Source organism: Bos javanicus, chromosome 15 (assembly GCF_032452875.1).
Source record: "Bos javanicus breed banteng chromosome 15, ARS-OSU_banteng_1.0, whole genome shotgun sequence".
In the NCBI taxonomy this organism is placed as follows: Eukaryota; Metazoa; Chordata; class Mammalia; order Artiodactyla; family Bovidae; genus Bos; species Bos javanicus.
In genome coordinates this window covers 62096448-62113864 of record NC_083882.1, presented here as the reverse complement: position 1 = coordinate 62113864, position 17417 = coordinate 62096448, and the positions used below count along the sequence as shown (strand labels likewise).

The following is a 17417-nucleotide window of genomic DNA, read 5'->3' as shown; positions in this document are numbered from 1 at the left end:
AAAGTGAAACAGATGGTTTTTCTTTATTTTTAAATAAGATACTCTCCCAAATTATCTTCTCTGGAGATAGCCCTAGAAATGAACAAAATGGCTACTCTGATGTGATAAATCTATCAGAAAGAGAATAAAAGAACTTCTCAGGAAAAAATACAGTAAAAAGCAAGGATTTAAATTATTCATCAAGTCTCTCCCGGCCTGCTTCCTTTCTTTCTTGGTGAATCGCACACCCCACATGGGTCCTCAGAGTGGTCAGAGGATGGTGTTCACTCTAGAGGGGCCTTCCTTTGGGACTGGTTTATTTGGATACTTTTGACCAAAATGTTAGCTAGCATTTTCTTTTTCCAGCTGAGTGTTGCATAATGCAATGTTCTGAATTTTATCTCCGTTCTCAGCAACTTGCTGCATATATGCACTTAAAATGGATGGCTTTCACTGTACCTTTATGCAATAAATTTGTCAGGTTGGATTTCCTTTCAGTGAGTCAAAAGATGAGCTGAACACTGATATATTTTAAATATAAATTAAGCATTCCCCATGCAATTTGTGGCTTTATGTTTTTTCAAAAGAATAAAATGAGCTAGTTAACTGGTTGCCAGCTGACCTTTCCCTGACGCTTGCCCCATGGAAGTATTCAGTGTAGTCAGTGATTCCTCCATTAATGTCAGTGTTTTCTTCTATTTTAAGATTGTGGGGAATGCCAGTCAGGTTAAGGACACTGAAACCAGAAGGAGAAACAAGGGGCTTCCTTTATACTGTTCTAGTCTTGTTGATTTTCATTGCCAGTTACTTGCATGTGGTCATACAGGCCGTCCTTGCTTTACACAGTTCCCATATGCATGACTTTCAGTCAACAATGTACTGTGCAAAGTCAGGACTGCTTGTGTTTATATATGTATTCATATGTATGTTTATGTGTGCATATATTTCTTTTTGATTCTGAATGTGCTTATGTTTCAGATATTTGAAAATGGTAAAGATACAGGAGAGATCTCTGTTTGTATCAGTAAAAAAGATCTGGAGCCTAACAGCCCAACTCAAGCTGGCTGCATGATGGAAAGAGTGAGTTTACTGACTTTCCATTGATGACTATGAGTGTCCTCTAAGTTACTTGTAGTTAATTTAGGCAATTACATCTTTACCATTGTTTAGAAAAGATCAATGATTTGCTGGTTTGTAAAGATTCATAATTTCAAACTTAACTTGTGGATTCCAGAGGTTCTCAGCTTTAGTATAGTATTAACTCCTGGCCTCTTACTTAATAGCATCTCAATCTTCATTATGCTTTTATTTGAAAATCTGTCTATACTGGACTCTGGAATTGCCCTCTTGTCCACGCATTGAAAAGAAGTGACATGATACCCAGTGAAGGGTGTGTTCTGGGTGGAGGGTATTTCCAAACCCTAGACCCTGGGCAGGTAACACACTGCCCTGGTCTTTACCTGTGCTAATTTTGAGCAAGTCCAGATGGTTTATCTTAGGCATTCTTACCTTTGCCTGTTTTTCAGACAATTGGGATGTTTCTCAGGCAGAACCGACATGCTCAGGGTCCTTACTTTGTGTCTTTGTCTGGCATGAAAGGACACTGAATACCCTGTTGTTTACAAATTGGGGTTATTCGCCTGAGCGCTCAGCAGCGCTCTGGGCTCCGTTGCTTGACCTTTGCTCAGAAACTTGCTCCTTTTCCTCCCCTTCAGTTCAGCACTCTCAGTCCTACCTCTCCCTGGTGGTATCCATTACCTGCACTTCATAGTTAGTCACAAAAGTTAATCATCCGATCATTAGCTGAACTCAGAAGAGATGGGAAGTGCTACCTTGATTGATTAGAGAGAGAGAAGGATAAAGAGTCTTGTCTTTTTTTATTAACCGTCACATCCCTGACTATAGAAATCACCATGATACAAAAGCCTTCCCAGAATTCTGTACTTATAATCCCTCTTTTTCAACGTTAGAATAGTTCCCATTTTTATTTGTATAAAAAATTTAAAGATGGCATTTATGTTAGATTACACAGGAAGATATTATTCTGTAGATAGCTTTTGTTGGCTAATGGCACACTGAAATTGATCTGTAATTTGCTTCTATATGCAAGATAACTTGGGGGGAAACCTTTATCTAGGGGCATAATAAAGTTCTCTGTGTGGGAGAGCCCTTGTGACACCCAAGGACAACTTGCCTCAATCACTAGCCTAAGATGTTTCACACTCCTCTCAGGCCCCTGAACAAATTTTTATCCTATAAAGGCCTGGTGATGATAGCTTTAAAGATAAACGGGTGAAGATTATCACAATTTTTGGTCACTATAGCCCAGCCCTCACCAGTGACCTTGAGATGAAAGGCATTGAGGCCTTACCTCCTGTAGGCTGTCGAATGCTCATCTTTGAACACCTAAAATGCAGTGTGTTGCCAAGTTGAGAAAATAGAGATTGTAATGCAACTCCTGTGAAAGTGCATTTGTTAAGTGGTCAGGTGTTCATATCTCTTCTCCACTTCACACTCCTGTTCTATGTGTACTTCTCTCCTGGATCAGGCCTTAAATCTTTCATATCTTGCCCTGTAAAAAAAGATGATGCCTGTAAAGCAGAATCACTGGGATTTAAAAAATGATCCACATTACATGTTTTCTGAAATAATAGCAAAGCCACAAAAATTAAGCTCAAGGGCTGAGACCACACAGAAATAAATGTAAGGGCTTTATAAGTATAATCCATAGATTCCAAAACTTGTTTGTGGTTCCAGTGAAAAAAAAGCAAAACACAGATTTTTATTGTTCTAACGCTTTTACTTATTCTACTCATAAAGAGAATCAGTTCTGTTCAGTGGCTCAGTTGTGTCCAATTCTTTGTGACCCTGTGGACTGCAGCATGCCAGGCTTCCCTGTCTATCACCAACTTCCGGAGCTTGCTCAAACTCATGTCTATTGAGTTGGTGATCATCACTGTCTAACATCTCATCCTCTGCGACCCTCTTCTTCTTTTGCCTTCAGTCTCTCCCGGCAACAGGGTATTTTCCAATGAGCAGAGATACTGGTGGTGGTGGTGGTTTAGTCGCTCAGTCATGTCCAACTCTTGTGACCCCATGTACTGCAGCCCACCAGGCTCCTCTGTCCATGGGATTTCCCAGGCAAGAATACTAGTGGGTTGCCATTTCCTTCTCCAGGGGGAGATAAGGTTATTTATCCCTAATTCACGCAAAATCTAGAGGCTTTCTATAGATATAGTTGCAGGTCAAAGAAAATATTTTATATTTGGTTAAGAGTTTATAACCAATTGGTGAGGAAAGAAGGGATATATGACAGGCTTTCAACTTTCTCTCCTTTTCTCTGGGCCTCTGCATTTAGCACATCCAAATATACCTTCAGTTCAATGGGAATTAATAGAAGGAGCAAAAAAGATAGCCTGACCAGCAGCCAGGCAAGAAAAGGCTACAGCTACATCCGCATCCCTGCCGAGATTATAGAGTAACAAGAAATTGAGAGACACAAGAACTGACAAGGGAGAGAAAAAAAGGAAGCCTGTGACAGAAGGTTGGGGGGAGTAGAGTGATGGATAGTGTGGGGCGCAGCACGGAAGAGAGCAGAGCCCTAAACACTCAAACAAAGGTGACGGGTGATTTTGAAAAATATCTTTTAAAATTCCATGCCCAACACAGTTCAGCTGGATTTACTTTCATTTGAAATATGCCCTCAGTTAGAAATATCTTGATAATCAAGAGATCTCAAATGTAAGACAGAAGCAAACAGACAATGCTATTATTTAAAATATTAAACGATAGCATTTCATATTTCACACTTCAATTACATTATATTTACAACCTGAAAGCACTCATTATTGAAGCCCCTGGCAAGCTTCTGCAGAGCGCTTAATTGATACATCCAGGATGAGGTCTTCCAAATGAAGGAACATAGGCTAAAAGTTGTGTTTATTTTTGCTGTCCTGTCACTGGTGGATGGTTCCGCCGTTGGCTACTTGAGGTTAGCCGGGGACGGGAGACTGCTGACTGTAAAACTTGAACATCCTCTGGAAGGACCCAACAGAGTGTGCAGCTCGGACAAGGAAAGCATAACCCTTATCAGAGAGGACCGTTTCCGTGTGTAGAAGCTAAATGCTCTTTCTGTAGGACTGTCACATCTGCTTTCAGTCCCCGTGCCAAAGGGTCAGAGCTCAATCACAAGCCTGTGGCACCCCCTGCTGGTTAAAAGCCCATGCTCATTTTGTTACTTTACACTGAGCTAAACATCGCTGTGATTTCACACTTCTTTTAACATTCTATATGAATTTAATTACCATTTGTTTGGACTTCCTTTGTTACAGAGGAGAGACAGTTTATTACAGGTGTTCACGTTTTACCTTATTTCTTTTCCTTCTTCATCCCTCCCCACCCACCCCGACCCAACCAGTTACTTCTCAAGATTCATCAAAGACTTCAAGGTTCTTCCATCCACCCACCAGGCCTCAATTTTTCTTCAATCCGGCTTTTTGATGAGCACGGTCAAGAAATTAAGAATCTGCTTTCGCTGAAGAATGAGCAAAAAATTTGGGTCTCTTATGGTAAAGCATACAGGTAGGAGCAAGGTGTTTATTCTGTCTGTCCTCAATTTTTCTTTGGCAACCTAATGGAAAAGGAGAGTTGAGAAGCCAGGTAGCACCTTTTATGGGGGAAAAAAAATTATTTTCATTTCCAATAAAATTCCAGGGCTTTTTTTTTTAATGAGGCAGTATTGTTTGTGGGATATGACATCTCTCTCTCTCCCTCTCTGTCTCTGACTTTCTGTCTTAATGCCTTGTCATAGTTCTTGAAGTCTGCCTGTCAGCACAGCAAGTGGGATTTGTTCATGTCTGAGTAGTCACCTTAATGATAGCAGATGGAAACGCCACAGGGGGCCCAAGCCCATCACACTGTCGTTGTCGCACACTGCCCTGACCTGCTTCCACTCCTCTATTTTTTTGTCCCTTTTTAAAGGAGAAATGGATGGTAATTGAAAAGGATCTTAAGCAAGATTTATGAAGCTGTAGACAACATGATTCCCCACTATCTCTCTCTGTTTTCACAAATAAAGTCTTAACCTTTTAAGCACCAATGACAGGACAGCTAAAGATAAATTGGTAAAGCTTGTAAGCCCTATCCTATCAAAGTTATATTTCTCAAAAGCGCCTTGCATTATTCCACAATAATTACTGGTTATTACTGAGCATTGTGTAAATTTTTGTAGATTGGTAAATTCCTGCATAAAATTATCAGCGTTTCTGAGAAAAGAAAAAGGCTGCAGTCTACAGGCATTGATGAGCCGAGCTTTTGTGTGGAATATCTTGGGAATTTATGCATATTTTGACAGGGCACATCCAGATGAACTCTGAAACTGCTTGTCAGGAAACTTAAACACACTTTTTTGTCTACTTTTAATCTTTTTGTTTTGTTTTGTGTTCAGCTCTTTATCTGTAAAACAAAACAGGAGAAATAAGAGAAATAATTTTGCTTGTAGAATGTAATTGAGCATATATTAATTATAAAATAGCATAGAGAAAACTAGGAGCTGATTGGATTTACTATATATTCTAATAATCAAAGTCAGATCTGCTTAGAAATCCATGAGGGTTTTGGGAAACCTTGGTAGAATTAGTTATAGGTAGCATATTGCAAAATCTATTTCATCTGTCTCAGTGGAATAAAATTAAAATACTTAATAGTATCTATACTGTGTAATTTATAAAACTGAAAAATACCTGTAAGGAATGGCGCTTTTCCTATGTAGGCAGATTTCAAAACATAATTACATTGTGAGAATTATATTTACAATAATAAGAATAGTGATGAATTTTAAAGTGGCAAGAATTCTTGTATAATTTAGGAAGCTCTTCAAATTACAAGAAAAAGCTTTAATAAAATACGTCTCATAATTTCTACTCAAATGTCATTATTAAAGTGAAAGCAATGACTAATTTTGATGTTTTTAATGAGGTTTGCTATTATACAGTATTTTAATATGATCATACACTTGTTCTTGGTTAACTAGATTATATTTATGGAGTAACAAAAAATGCTAAGTATCTGAAATATTCTAAAATCAACTGAGAGTCATAGCTGGTAGAATTTATAAATGTGTAATTTGTATATCATTACTATTTTAATAGCATAATATATATGCATATATATTTGATTCTGAATCCAGTGTAAACCACTAGGGAACCATTATAGCATTTTGCTACTACTGAAACTTCCAAATTAATATCAGAAAAGTTATTTCCATCTAGTTTAAAATATATTGAGAAAATGCACAATATGTACTAAGAAAATGATATTCATTTTCAGGGAGTAATTCTAATGTGTCTAATACATGTTGATATGCAAGGTCTGATTACTCATTTGCAGAAGATTTTGGCAATATCTGCTTCTCTTTTGAGTCCTTTAGTTGTTTTCTCTCTTTAGTTGTTTTTACTTGTTTTCTCTCTTTAGGCTCTTTAGTTGTTTTTATTGTGAAAAATGTCCAGTACACAGAACACTTGATACAATGAAGATTTATATATATCCTTTACCTAAGTTCATCAATTAAAGACTTTGCCGCATTTCTTTTGCCTCTTTTATATCTCCTTTCTCTCACTTTTGAACAGTTTGGGATTAACTCCAGTCACTAAAGTTTTACTCCTAAATGTTATAGGTCATATAACTAAAGAACAGAAAGTTCTTCTCTGTCCCTGTTATAATATCTAACACAGTCAACAATAATATAATATCATCCAACATGTAATCAAACTACCCAAAATATGCTTTAGAGCTTTTTTGTAATCCAGTATCCAGATAAGCGTCATCTGTTGCATTTATTTTCTTTAGTTCTCTTTAATCTAAAATATTCTCCTATCTTTTGTTTTATTTTTCATGATATTGGTTTTCTTTTTGAAGAGTTCAGACACTTTTCTTGTATAGTGCCTCACATTCTAGACTTGTCTGAGTGTTTTCTCATGATTATATTCAGTTTAAATATTTTTGGAAATACTACACAGGTGAGGTGAGAGAGCCCTGTGATTCTAAAGGTAAATAGCAGTGTTTGTCACTAATTTCAAAAACAAAATGGCTCACAATTGACATAGTTGACATTCTTTTTACTTAAGATCTTTTCCCATGATTTTAATTTTTACATAATTAAATTAACCTAAAGTAATATACCTAATAGTATGTAATATGAAAAATCAAGTCAGCATAGCATTTACTGAGCTTACAAAACATAGCTGTTTGTAGCCAAATACGAAAGTTTAATTTAATTATAGGCTTCAAAGATTATTATGGGTATATTGCATTGTAGTTATACATGAAAAATGAACATTACAAGGCGGACAGTTGATTCTTTTTCTCAACTATATGCTTTGTTTTATTATTGAAATCATTTTTTTAAATGTGCAACATTTGAAACATTTATGTGTTGCAACTATCCTAGGCATATTATAAATCAAACTAAAATGTGCATGTCAGGTATCAGTATAAAATACCAACAATAGGGCTGTATAGTAGGAAATTCACTTATTTCTGGATGTTATTTGACATGGGAATGCACGTTTTATTGACTATTTATACTCAAAGTTTAGAGTTTGTATAATTTTGCAGATATATTTGATTTTTGTTTTTCCATTTTCCAGATCTCCACTGAACCCTGTTTTGGGTTTGACTTTTGACCAGGTGACTGCATTCGCCAGGGGTGGCATTACAGTTGTATATAAAACCTTCTTGGACCCTAATGCCCTTCTGCTACCTGGATGTGACAAGTAAATTAACAAGTTCTTGGTTAAGCAATCTGAATCGCCTAATTCAGTTTTCCCAGAGTGAGAGATTTAAACACTAAAAGATGTTACTTAAATCATCTTAAATAAACAACCATTTATTTTATTGACTTATTTCATGATATCATGAGCTGTTGAAGACTTGCTGTTAAGTTCCCTGGAGTTTTAGAAAACACATGGGATAATGAGCAGAGTATAGTCTCCTGCTTTGCAAAGTTAATGATTTTATTTGAAATGTAAAAACTGTTTGCAGGGGATTTTTTTAGACTAACAATTTTAAATGGAATTATTAAAATAGTAAATAATGAGTTCTTTTACATGAGTGTTCATATTTAAGCATCTCATTTGATGATGATAAGTTAGAGATGAAAGCACTATCCTAGAGGCATAGTGCGCAGAAGAGCGGGAGTTAGATCCAGGCACTGGACCCGTATCTACTCGTGATTGTCCATGAGCAGACAGGTATCAATTTCCTATGGGTTAATGATAAAACCCAGCAGCTACTGATTGTTGACCATAGGCCAGGCACGGTTCTATTAATAAATGAATTGGATGAGAGCATATTTAATCTGCAAAATAATTATTTTAATCCTGCTGCTGCTAAGTCGCTTCAGTCGTATCCGACTCTGTGTGACTCCATAGGCATGCATTTCCTTCTCCAATGCATGAAAGTGAAAAGTGAAAGTGAAGTCGCTCAGTCTTGTCTGACTCTAGCGACCCCATGGACTGCAGCCTACCAGGCTCCTCCGTCCGTGGGATTTTCCAGGCAAAAGTACTGGAGTGGGGTGCCATTGCTTATTAGGCTATTATTACTCCATTTTTATAGAGGCAGAAACTGAGGCACAGAAGGGCATTTTCCTAGCCACACGACTTGTGCGAGGATTCTAACCCAGGTTGTCTTTCTTAGGAACTGAGATAGATAACCACTACCTAGCACTGCCTAGTAGTACTTTCTATGATGATGGAATCAGAATTTGTGGCCATTGAGCACTTGAAATATGACTAGTGTGACTGAGAAACTGAATTTTAAATTTTGTTAAATTAAACCAATTTTAATTTAAGTAGGCATATGTGGCTTGTGGCTACCATATTGGATACCACGATGCTGACACTATGTTGGATTAGGTGACCTATCTGTGAAGTCCCATCTAACTTTGATATTTTGTAATTTAACCAGTTACAACTTTCTTTAATATAGTGGTGAAAAAGCTGAAATAGAGGACAGATCTAGAGAACCAAAAGCAGTCTGATGAGGTCAGTCAGTCGAGCTAATGTCAACCTATTGCTGCTGCTGCTGCTAAGTCACTTCAGTTGTGTCCGACTCTGTGCAACCCTATAGACGGCAGCCCACCGGGCTCCTCTGTCCCTGGGATTCTCCAGGCAAGAATACTGGAGTGGGTTGCCATTTCCTTCTCCAACAACCTATTGCTAAGTATGTCTAAAAAGACAGACTCTTTGATCTTCTCTATCCCCCAGTGGCTGCCTGCAGTTTCTAGACAAGATTATAATGTTCTGCCTTGTTTTCTTTCTCTTTATGGATAGAAAATAACTCAACACTCTTTATTAAAAGCATTTTCATTTATGAGAAGATTTATTTCATGTGTAATAATCTTTCTCTAAGCTGTTAAATTTGCCTTTCCCTTTGGTTTTTAGCTATGAGTATAATTTTTAATTTATGTATTGCTTCTTTATTTTACTTCTTCAAGTGCAATGAATACTGCCTTAATGAATGGATTTAAATTAAATCTGATTCCCTAAATATAAAAATGTGAAACTGCCTTTATTGAACATGAACTAGTTTGAAGATAATTTACTTAATTTTTGGATTCCATTTGAACTTTCTTTCTATACTCTGAAATGGATCATTTGAGATCTTAGTCATCATGCCCTTACTTATATTTCTCAGACTATTGAAAGAAAACTACCATCACTATTTCTAGAACTGCTTTTTGTTGAATAGCATGCTGTATGGTATATCTTAACATAGCAGTGTTGAGCCGCAACTTTCTTTAGGGTAAGAATGGACTCACTATTAAAATAAGTAATTTGGCTGAGTTAAGAATGAAGCCAGCCCCTCTAGTTTGTGATTCATCTATGTACTCTCTAGACTGTGCTGCCTTTTAAAAGGCTCTCTTAAAAATACCAAGCTAATATTCTGTATACAAACATTATAAATATAAAAGCATGCTTTATTATTATAGATCAGTATACTTACGATAACTTTAACAATGAAGATGATCTCCACTGTGAGTGATTCTGTAAGATTAAAATTTTTTTGTTTCTTTGTTATGTTAATAATTAACTAGGCATTTGGTCCCCCCAATATCATAAATAATAGCAAGGAAAAAATTTAAAGCCTTCCTTTTCCCAATTATAGCTACCAGGATACTTTATAAATTACTGTTTAGAAAGATTATAGACTATACATTGGTTTTTCTCTCACTAGAAGAGTAAGATGTATAAATTATCATACTAATAGATTAAAGAGTGCTAAAACTCATTTTATTCTAATAAGAACAATTACATATTTTGTTTTCTTAGTTGGGACATTTGTGAGGGATTTCCAATTAACTTCAGTGGCACCAGTCAACAGGTACCTGATCAATTTGAAAAGGTGGACATGGAGAACAGTTTCCTACAGAACAAGGTCAGAATTATTTGTTGTTCTTGATAAGAATATTTTATGTATTGGACACTCAGTCAATACGTGGTGACTGGGTAGATATTTGTGAAATTTTGGAAAACTGTAAATTATTTTACAAATGTTAGGGGCAAGTATTATGCTCTGCGTGCATGCATGTGAAGTCGCTTCAGTCCTGTCTGAATCTTTGAGACCCCATGGACTGTAGCCCACCAGGCTCCTCTGTCCATGGGATTCTCCAGGCAAGATTACTGGAATGGGAGGCCATGCCCTCCTCCAGGGGATCTTCCCAACCCAGGGATTGAACCTGTGTCTCTTATGTTCTTCTGCATTGGCAGGCAGGTTCTTTATTTACCACTAGTGCCACCCCGTTACTTAAGCACTTTGAAACTGAACCAATATTGAGAAGGGTTAGAGGAAGGGGTAAGGTGGGAGTTTGACATCGACATGTATACACTGCTATATTTAAAATAAGTGACCAACAAAGACATACTGTATAGTACAGGGAACTCTGCTCAATGTTCTGTAATAACCTGAATGGGAAAAGAATTTGAAAAAGAACAGGAAGAAAAAAAAAAACTGTACCAATATATATCATTTCTACCTAAGAAATATTCTACTTGTATTACATCATTTAAGTATAATTGTTCAGCATATTTTCTTTATACCAACTACATTAATAAGTTGCATTTGTTTAAGAAATTCTTTAAGATGGCTCATATCTTTATACTCTAGAATCTGATCTATATTTTCTATGGGTCAATGTATCTAAGTAGCACAAGTTCTTCAGAAAGCTGTACTTATAACACAATCCAGAAGGTCTCTTCATTAATTTACTTTAGAAATTTATCTTTCAGTAAAGAATTTTTTCTGCCTGTGAGCTATGAAACACATTTTATAATTATTTGTAATTAATTATTATTAATTACTCCTGTCTCTAAAGAAGGAGTAACTCTTTTCTTTTTCTCAGTTGGTTGAGTTACGTAGGGTTGTTCATTTCAGCTGCATACTGCTGCTGCTGCTAAGTCGCTCCAGTCGTGTCCGACTCTGTGCGACCCCATAGACGGCAGCCCAGCAGGCTCCCCCGTCCCTGGGATTCTCCAGGCAAGAACACTGGAGTAGGTTGCCATTTCCTTCTCCAATGCATGAAAGTGAAAAGTGAAAGTGAAGTTGCTCAGTCGTGTCCAACTCTTAGCGACCCCATGGACTGCAGCCTACCAGGCTCCTCTGCCCATGGGATTTTCCAGGCAAGAGTACTGGAGTGGGTTGCCATTGAATTCGTGAAATCAAAACCAAAAAGTACCCACAGAGACACAGACGCTCAGAGAAAGCAGGGCTTCTTGTTAACTAGTTTGGGCCCTTTCTTTGTGAGAGATAATGCAAAAGACACATTGTCCCAACCTGCTGTTTTTCAATTTCTCCATGTTGCTCATTCAGTCTTTTATGTCTAAATTTATACCAAAACATTAGTTGTTTCAAGGTATATGTGAAGCTAAATTGTATAATTGTAAAGCTAGAGTAAAATAAACAATTATTTCTAGTCCTGTTTCTGAGCAAATTTAGAAAATAAATGTAAGTTGAGTGGTGTCCTAAGAATTAATGCATTTTGTATTTTATATTCAGTGACATTAAGGTTTATTTGCCATAGTTCTCTGATCCTGTTGGCATTCTTTTTTAGCTTTTTTTTTTTTTTTTTTGCTGTAGCTTTATTTTCATTCTCAAAAACTTATATGCCTAACCATTGCCTATTATTCATATCATCATCTGGCCTTCATTGATCTCCATGATTCATCTCCAGTCTTCCCCCACTCTCAACTTGTCTTTTCAATCCTCTCCATTTCTTGATCTTTGTGTACCTGACCCTACAGTCAGAGCTAATAAACGGAGTCCCCTACATGATTTACACTTTGGTTTACTCGTGCCATTTCATGTGTTGTTCTTTGCTAGGATACAATCCCTCCATTACTATTTACTTTTTAAGGCTTTCTTCAATTTCTTCTTTATCCATGAAGCCTTCTCAGATCCTCCAGAGAAATTTAACTTCAAGTTATATTTTGTGACCCCAGAACTCCTTTTCACACTTTGAAAATTGTTCTTAGAGTTTGTGTTTTGGTAAAGGCACTTGCTTTTGTGTCTTTCTCTTCCACTAAACTGATAATTCTTTGGATACAGATTTTATGTCTTACTCATCTATGCGTTCATGAGTGCTGGAACAAAGTCTTGGATATAGAGCAGGTACACAATACGTTTTCATGAATGATTTTTTAAATTTAGCCATAATCTCTTTTAAGGCTCACTATTCTCTAATATGTTCTTTGTGTGTTAGCCAAGCTAAATTGTTCATTTGTTGTTTTCTGAGTCCATGATTTCTGTTATTATGCCCACATGAATCCCTCTGCCTAGAATTCAACCTTTCTTTCTTTGTCACCACCCCCCACCTTCTCTGACACCTTTATGCCATATCCTAGCATGGTACTGGCATATAGTTGGCATTCAACTGATGCTTATTGAAATCCTGCCCATCATTCTAGCCTTATCTGATTTGTGCCTGCTTCATAAAATCTTTCTTTACCGCAACCCCATCCCCAAACCAGACATGATGTTTCTGACCTTGATACCCCTGCTGCATCCATTCTATACCCTTTATAATGACACTGACTCTGTTCTGTTCCTCTTGCAACATTTTTTGATGATTTGAAGTCAATCATTGTTCCAAGTTTGGGCATATTTTAGCTCACATTAGAGTAGAACAAAATGGTAGATTCCACTGAGATTATTGGTATCATATCATAAAGGATCTTCATTCAAATGGATGTTGTTCTGTAGAAAATACAGAGCCATTGGAAACATTCAAGCAGAGGCAGATGTGATTTGATCCTGTGTTAGGAAGATATCTTGGGAGATCTTTATCTTATCCTCCTACCCCTGCCTTGCAGATTAGAAATTTTTAGAACCAAAGAGCATTCTGATCATTCTTGTCTCTGCTGTAGTATCTAGGTGCTCAGAGTTAGCTGAGTGGAACTGATTTCTCTAGTTAATTAACTCATTCAATAGAAACCAGGTCAAACCTGAGGGGGAAAAAAAGGATAGTGAAGAGGAAATGTCAGAGGAAAAGAACTAGAAAGGCCTCTCTCTTTGATTTTAAACCCAAGTAGAACTTTGAAAGAAAACTATATTTTGTAATGTTGAAAAATGAGAGAATAAAAACCAATAGTTATTTTATCACTATTAATTTGTTCTAATGATTTAGTGAAAGTGAGAAAAGACCTCATCCTGCAAGTTTGTACACTACTGTATTTTTAGAAGAAGAAATTGGTTTTGAATAAAATTTCAGCTCAGTCAAAATAGTGATAAACTGGATAGTAAAGAGACACTTTCAAAGAAAGTTTCCCTTAGCTGTGAAACCTTTGAAATCCTTTCAGAAAAATGTCTCCAGTTGTATACAGAGGTGATCAGTGCATTGGAAATAGCAATTTAATAACTTGAAAAGGAGCACTTTTAAGAGAGATTCAGGCAGAGGTCATGGGTATCTAGAGGGCATTTTATTGTAGAATCTTGATGCTCATCACAGTAAAGGAGGACACTAAGAGGATTACAACAGGGATAGAGAGGAGGGAGGCAAAAGCCGATACTCTTGCTGCATACGTTTTCAAATTGGCTTGAGATAGAGGTATCAGTGCCCAACCCCGACTGTTCTTTTAAATCTCGTATTGACAAGTAAAACCTTTCCTACAGAGAAAAATTTGGAACATGTAATCCCTATTAGTAATGTGGAAGGCAGATATAATGCTGACAATTACAACCTGTTGCTCTTTTATCCATTTCAAAAAAAGATTTGAAATCTACTACACATGGAGAATTCCGGTGAAAACATCTTTCAGCAGTTCTATTGTTACTTAAGTTGGCAACACTTTTTGATTGCACTAGTTTAAGGGCAATATACTTATATGTTTCCATGAAATGGATGAGATACAAACTTCATGGTAGTTAATAAAAAAAATATTCCTGAGAAGAATAGCTTATTTATGGGAAAACATAGCAGAAAAATACACTCCAGCATTTGGCAGGTCTTATATTCTGTCAATGGAGAAGGAAATGGCAACCCACTCCAGTGTTCTTGCCTGGAGAATCCCAGGGATGGGGGAGCCTGGTGGGCCGCCGTCTGTGGGGTTGCACAGAGTCGGACACGACTGAAACGACTTAGCAGCAGCAGCATATTCTGTCAAAAAGACAAGGAAACTGATTTTGATCCTAGCCTTTTGGTATGATCAGACATCAGCAGAACATTAGAAACAATTACTAGTATAGAAACAGTAAGCAAAACACCAAGTTATGATTTTAGAATTATGGCATGTTGATTATAAGTTTACTTGTAAATTCAACAATCATGGATGCCAGAAGAATATATTATTCTATATGTCAAAAAAGAGTCTAGGAAAAGGTAGACAATTCTTTACTGTCCTATTTCTTTGGAGAGCAAGTCATCAATAAATAATATTTTTTCAGATAATTTATACTGGAGAAAATGCAATTTTTAATCTCAATTTTGAATTTATTGCCCTTAGAATGGGATACTGGACTTTTAATGAAATTCCAAATCCCTTCCTTATTTTTAGACCTATAGCTGGAATCTATTGAGGACTGCACACCTAAATACTAGATATTTTGGTTGTTCAGTTTCATAATTATGTTGTTGTTCCATTGCTCAGTCATGTCCAACTCTTTACAACCCCATGGACTGCAGCAAGCCAGGCTTCCCTGTCTTTTACTATCTCCTGGAGTTTGCTCAAACTCATGTTTATTGAGTCGATGATGCTATCCAACCATCTCATCCTCTGTCACCCCCTTCTCCTCCTGCCTTCAATCTTTCCCAGCAACAGGGTCTTTTCAGATGAGTTGGCTCTTCACATCAGGTGGCCAAAGTACTGGAGCTTCAGCTTCAGCATCAGTCCTTCCAGTGTATATTCAACGCTGATTTCCTTTAAGATTGACTGGTTTAATCTCCTTGCAGTCTAAGGGACTCTCGAGTCTTCTCCAATACCACAGCATAATTATGAGCTCACTAATATTTCTGCTTTTCAGTTTTTCTAGTTCTTGGTCTTAGAGGTAGGTGGATTGATCAGTTTATAGATTTAGAGAATGAAAACAATAAGTATGAATATCAAGGGGATGAGGAAAGAGATTTTAGAACATTTTTTGTAGGTGTGATTTTAATTTGTATAGTAAATTATTTAATGTTAAAGTGTTAGTCACTCAGTCATGTCCAATTCTGCAACTCCTTGGACTGTAGCCTGCTAGGATTCTCTGTCCATGCGATTGTCCTGGTAAGAATACTGGAGTGGGTTGCTGTTTCCTCCTCCAGGGGATCTTCCCAACCCAGGAATCAAACCCAGGTCTCCTGCATTGCAGGCAGATTCTTTACCATCTGAGCCCCCAACTTGGTCCTAAAATAACTATCAAAAGGAAAAAATCTTATAAAATTCTATCTAGAATAAAAATATTTTTAGAATGAAGGTTGTGGCCTATGAGCTCCCTTTTTCACAAAAAATTTCATCGTCTTACACTTGTGCCTCAGTAGATCTGCAGGAAGAGACCTTATTACTTTGAAATTGCACAGGAATTTTGAAGTGTACTCCACTTTCATTGGTAGTTTGGGGAAAGAAAATTAAACAAGAAATTTTAACTGGCCCAGTACATATATGCCTCATTTTTTATCACTGGCATCATCTGTATCAGCACAGTTTATTCAGAAAAGCAAAATCATAATGGTCACTTAAGGGAAGCTATGTTTGTAGGTATTCAAAAGAATAAAAGAAATTTTCTTTTTTTTTTTTTGATTCTCAACAAGACTTTAAAAGGTTTTCTAATTACACATGTTATGGTATATATTTGGAGACCTGTGTCAGCATCAGTGCTATTATACACATGCTCACGCATGCACTTGTGCACATGTACACACTCACACACACACACACATAAGAGACACATATGGCATATTATGTTGTAGGTTGTCAGAGCACTTTCTGAATTTCAAAATCTGTCTCCCCCACCTTCCTAAACATTTCGTCTAAAGCTAAGCTATCAGATTAAATTAAAAAGAAAAAAGTAGGTGACATCATGAAGAGAATTTAATGGCCATTGTCAATTTTAAGTGTATTAGAACCCCGAATTGGCAGGACTTTTTTTTTTAAATAACATTAAATGAAGCTGAGTTAGTGGGCCTGGCTCTGTCTGGTCTATGTAGAATCACTTGGGAACTGTCCAGCAAAATATCTCTTAGAGAACAGCATGGTGTTAATACTGGGTGCCAACCCAAGACAGACACAAAGGACCCCTTCGCTCTTCACCAATAAACCAACTGTTAAAAGATTAAACCATGTTGTGCAGATAACAAGAATTTAGGCACTGGCAGCAGGTGCTGTACAAAGAAGCAGTTGGCAGTACGGTTCTTCTGTCTGACTAATTCCAGTCAAAACAATCTTCTTCCCAGTTGCAAAGGAGAGTTCTGAGTGTGATGGCAACTTGGAGTTAGGAGGTTGACTAAGCGTGCTACTTTAAATGCTGAGTCCTGTGGGGAGTGGATTAGTAGAACATAGTTTATCAATGTTCAGAAACTGTGAGAAATTCCCATCTAGAATCCAGTCACTACTGGCTAACTGGGGAATAAATCGTCAAAGAACTCTAAGTCAAATCTGCTTATGTGATGGGGTTACTATATTTTTAAATTTTTATTTTCATGTGTATGAGTCATATGACATTTTCGTCCATCATAGAATAATTATCAAATGTATTAGTCATACCCTTTTGTTATTGCCTGTTCACACTTGTAAAACATCACCTTTTAAATTATCATTTAACTTTTGTTTTTTAAAAAAACATTTGCTACTCAAAATCTAGTGTTAGCAAAGAGTTAGACATTTCAATATTAGAAAATTATTTAAATTGTTACTGAAGCAATATTATTTACTAAGTTTAAAGCATAAGTTGATATATTCTCATAATCCCATACA

At 36.7% G+C, this 17417-nt stretch overlaps 1 protein-coding gene across 5 annotated transcripts in view; it reads left to right on the top strand.

Annotated features, from left to right (window-relative positions):
• DCDC1 (doublecortin domain containing 1) overlaps positions 1 to 17417 on the top strand; it is a 469884-nt gene that overhangs the window by 242833 nt on the left and 209634 nt on the right. For 4 of the 5 annotated variants that reach the window (XM_061381012.1, XM_061381013.1, XM_061381010.1 and 1 more), the window contains 4 exons: positions 958 to 1059; positions 4397 to 4560; positions 7626 to 7751; positions 10308 to 10413. In XM_061381012.1, coding sequence (XP_061236996.1) covers positions 958 to 1059; positions 4397 to 4560; positions 7626 to 7751; positions 10308 to 10413 — 498 coding nt within the window. The remainder of the gene's footprint in view (positions 1 to 957; positions 1060 to 4396; positions 4561 to 7625; positions 7752 to 10307; positions 10414 to 17417) is intronic. The other variant, XM_061381011.1, reaches the window with a different exon arrangement.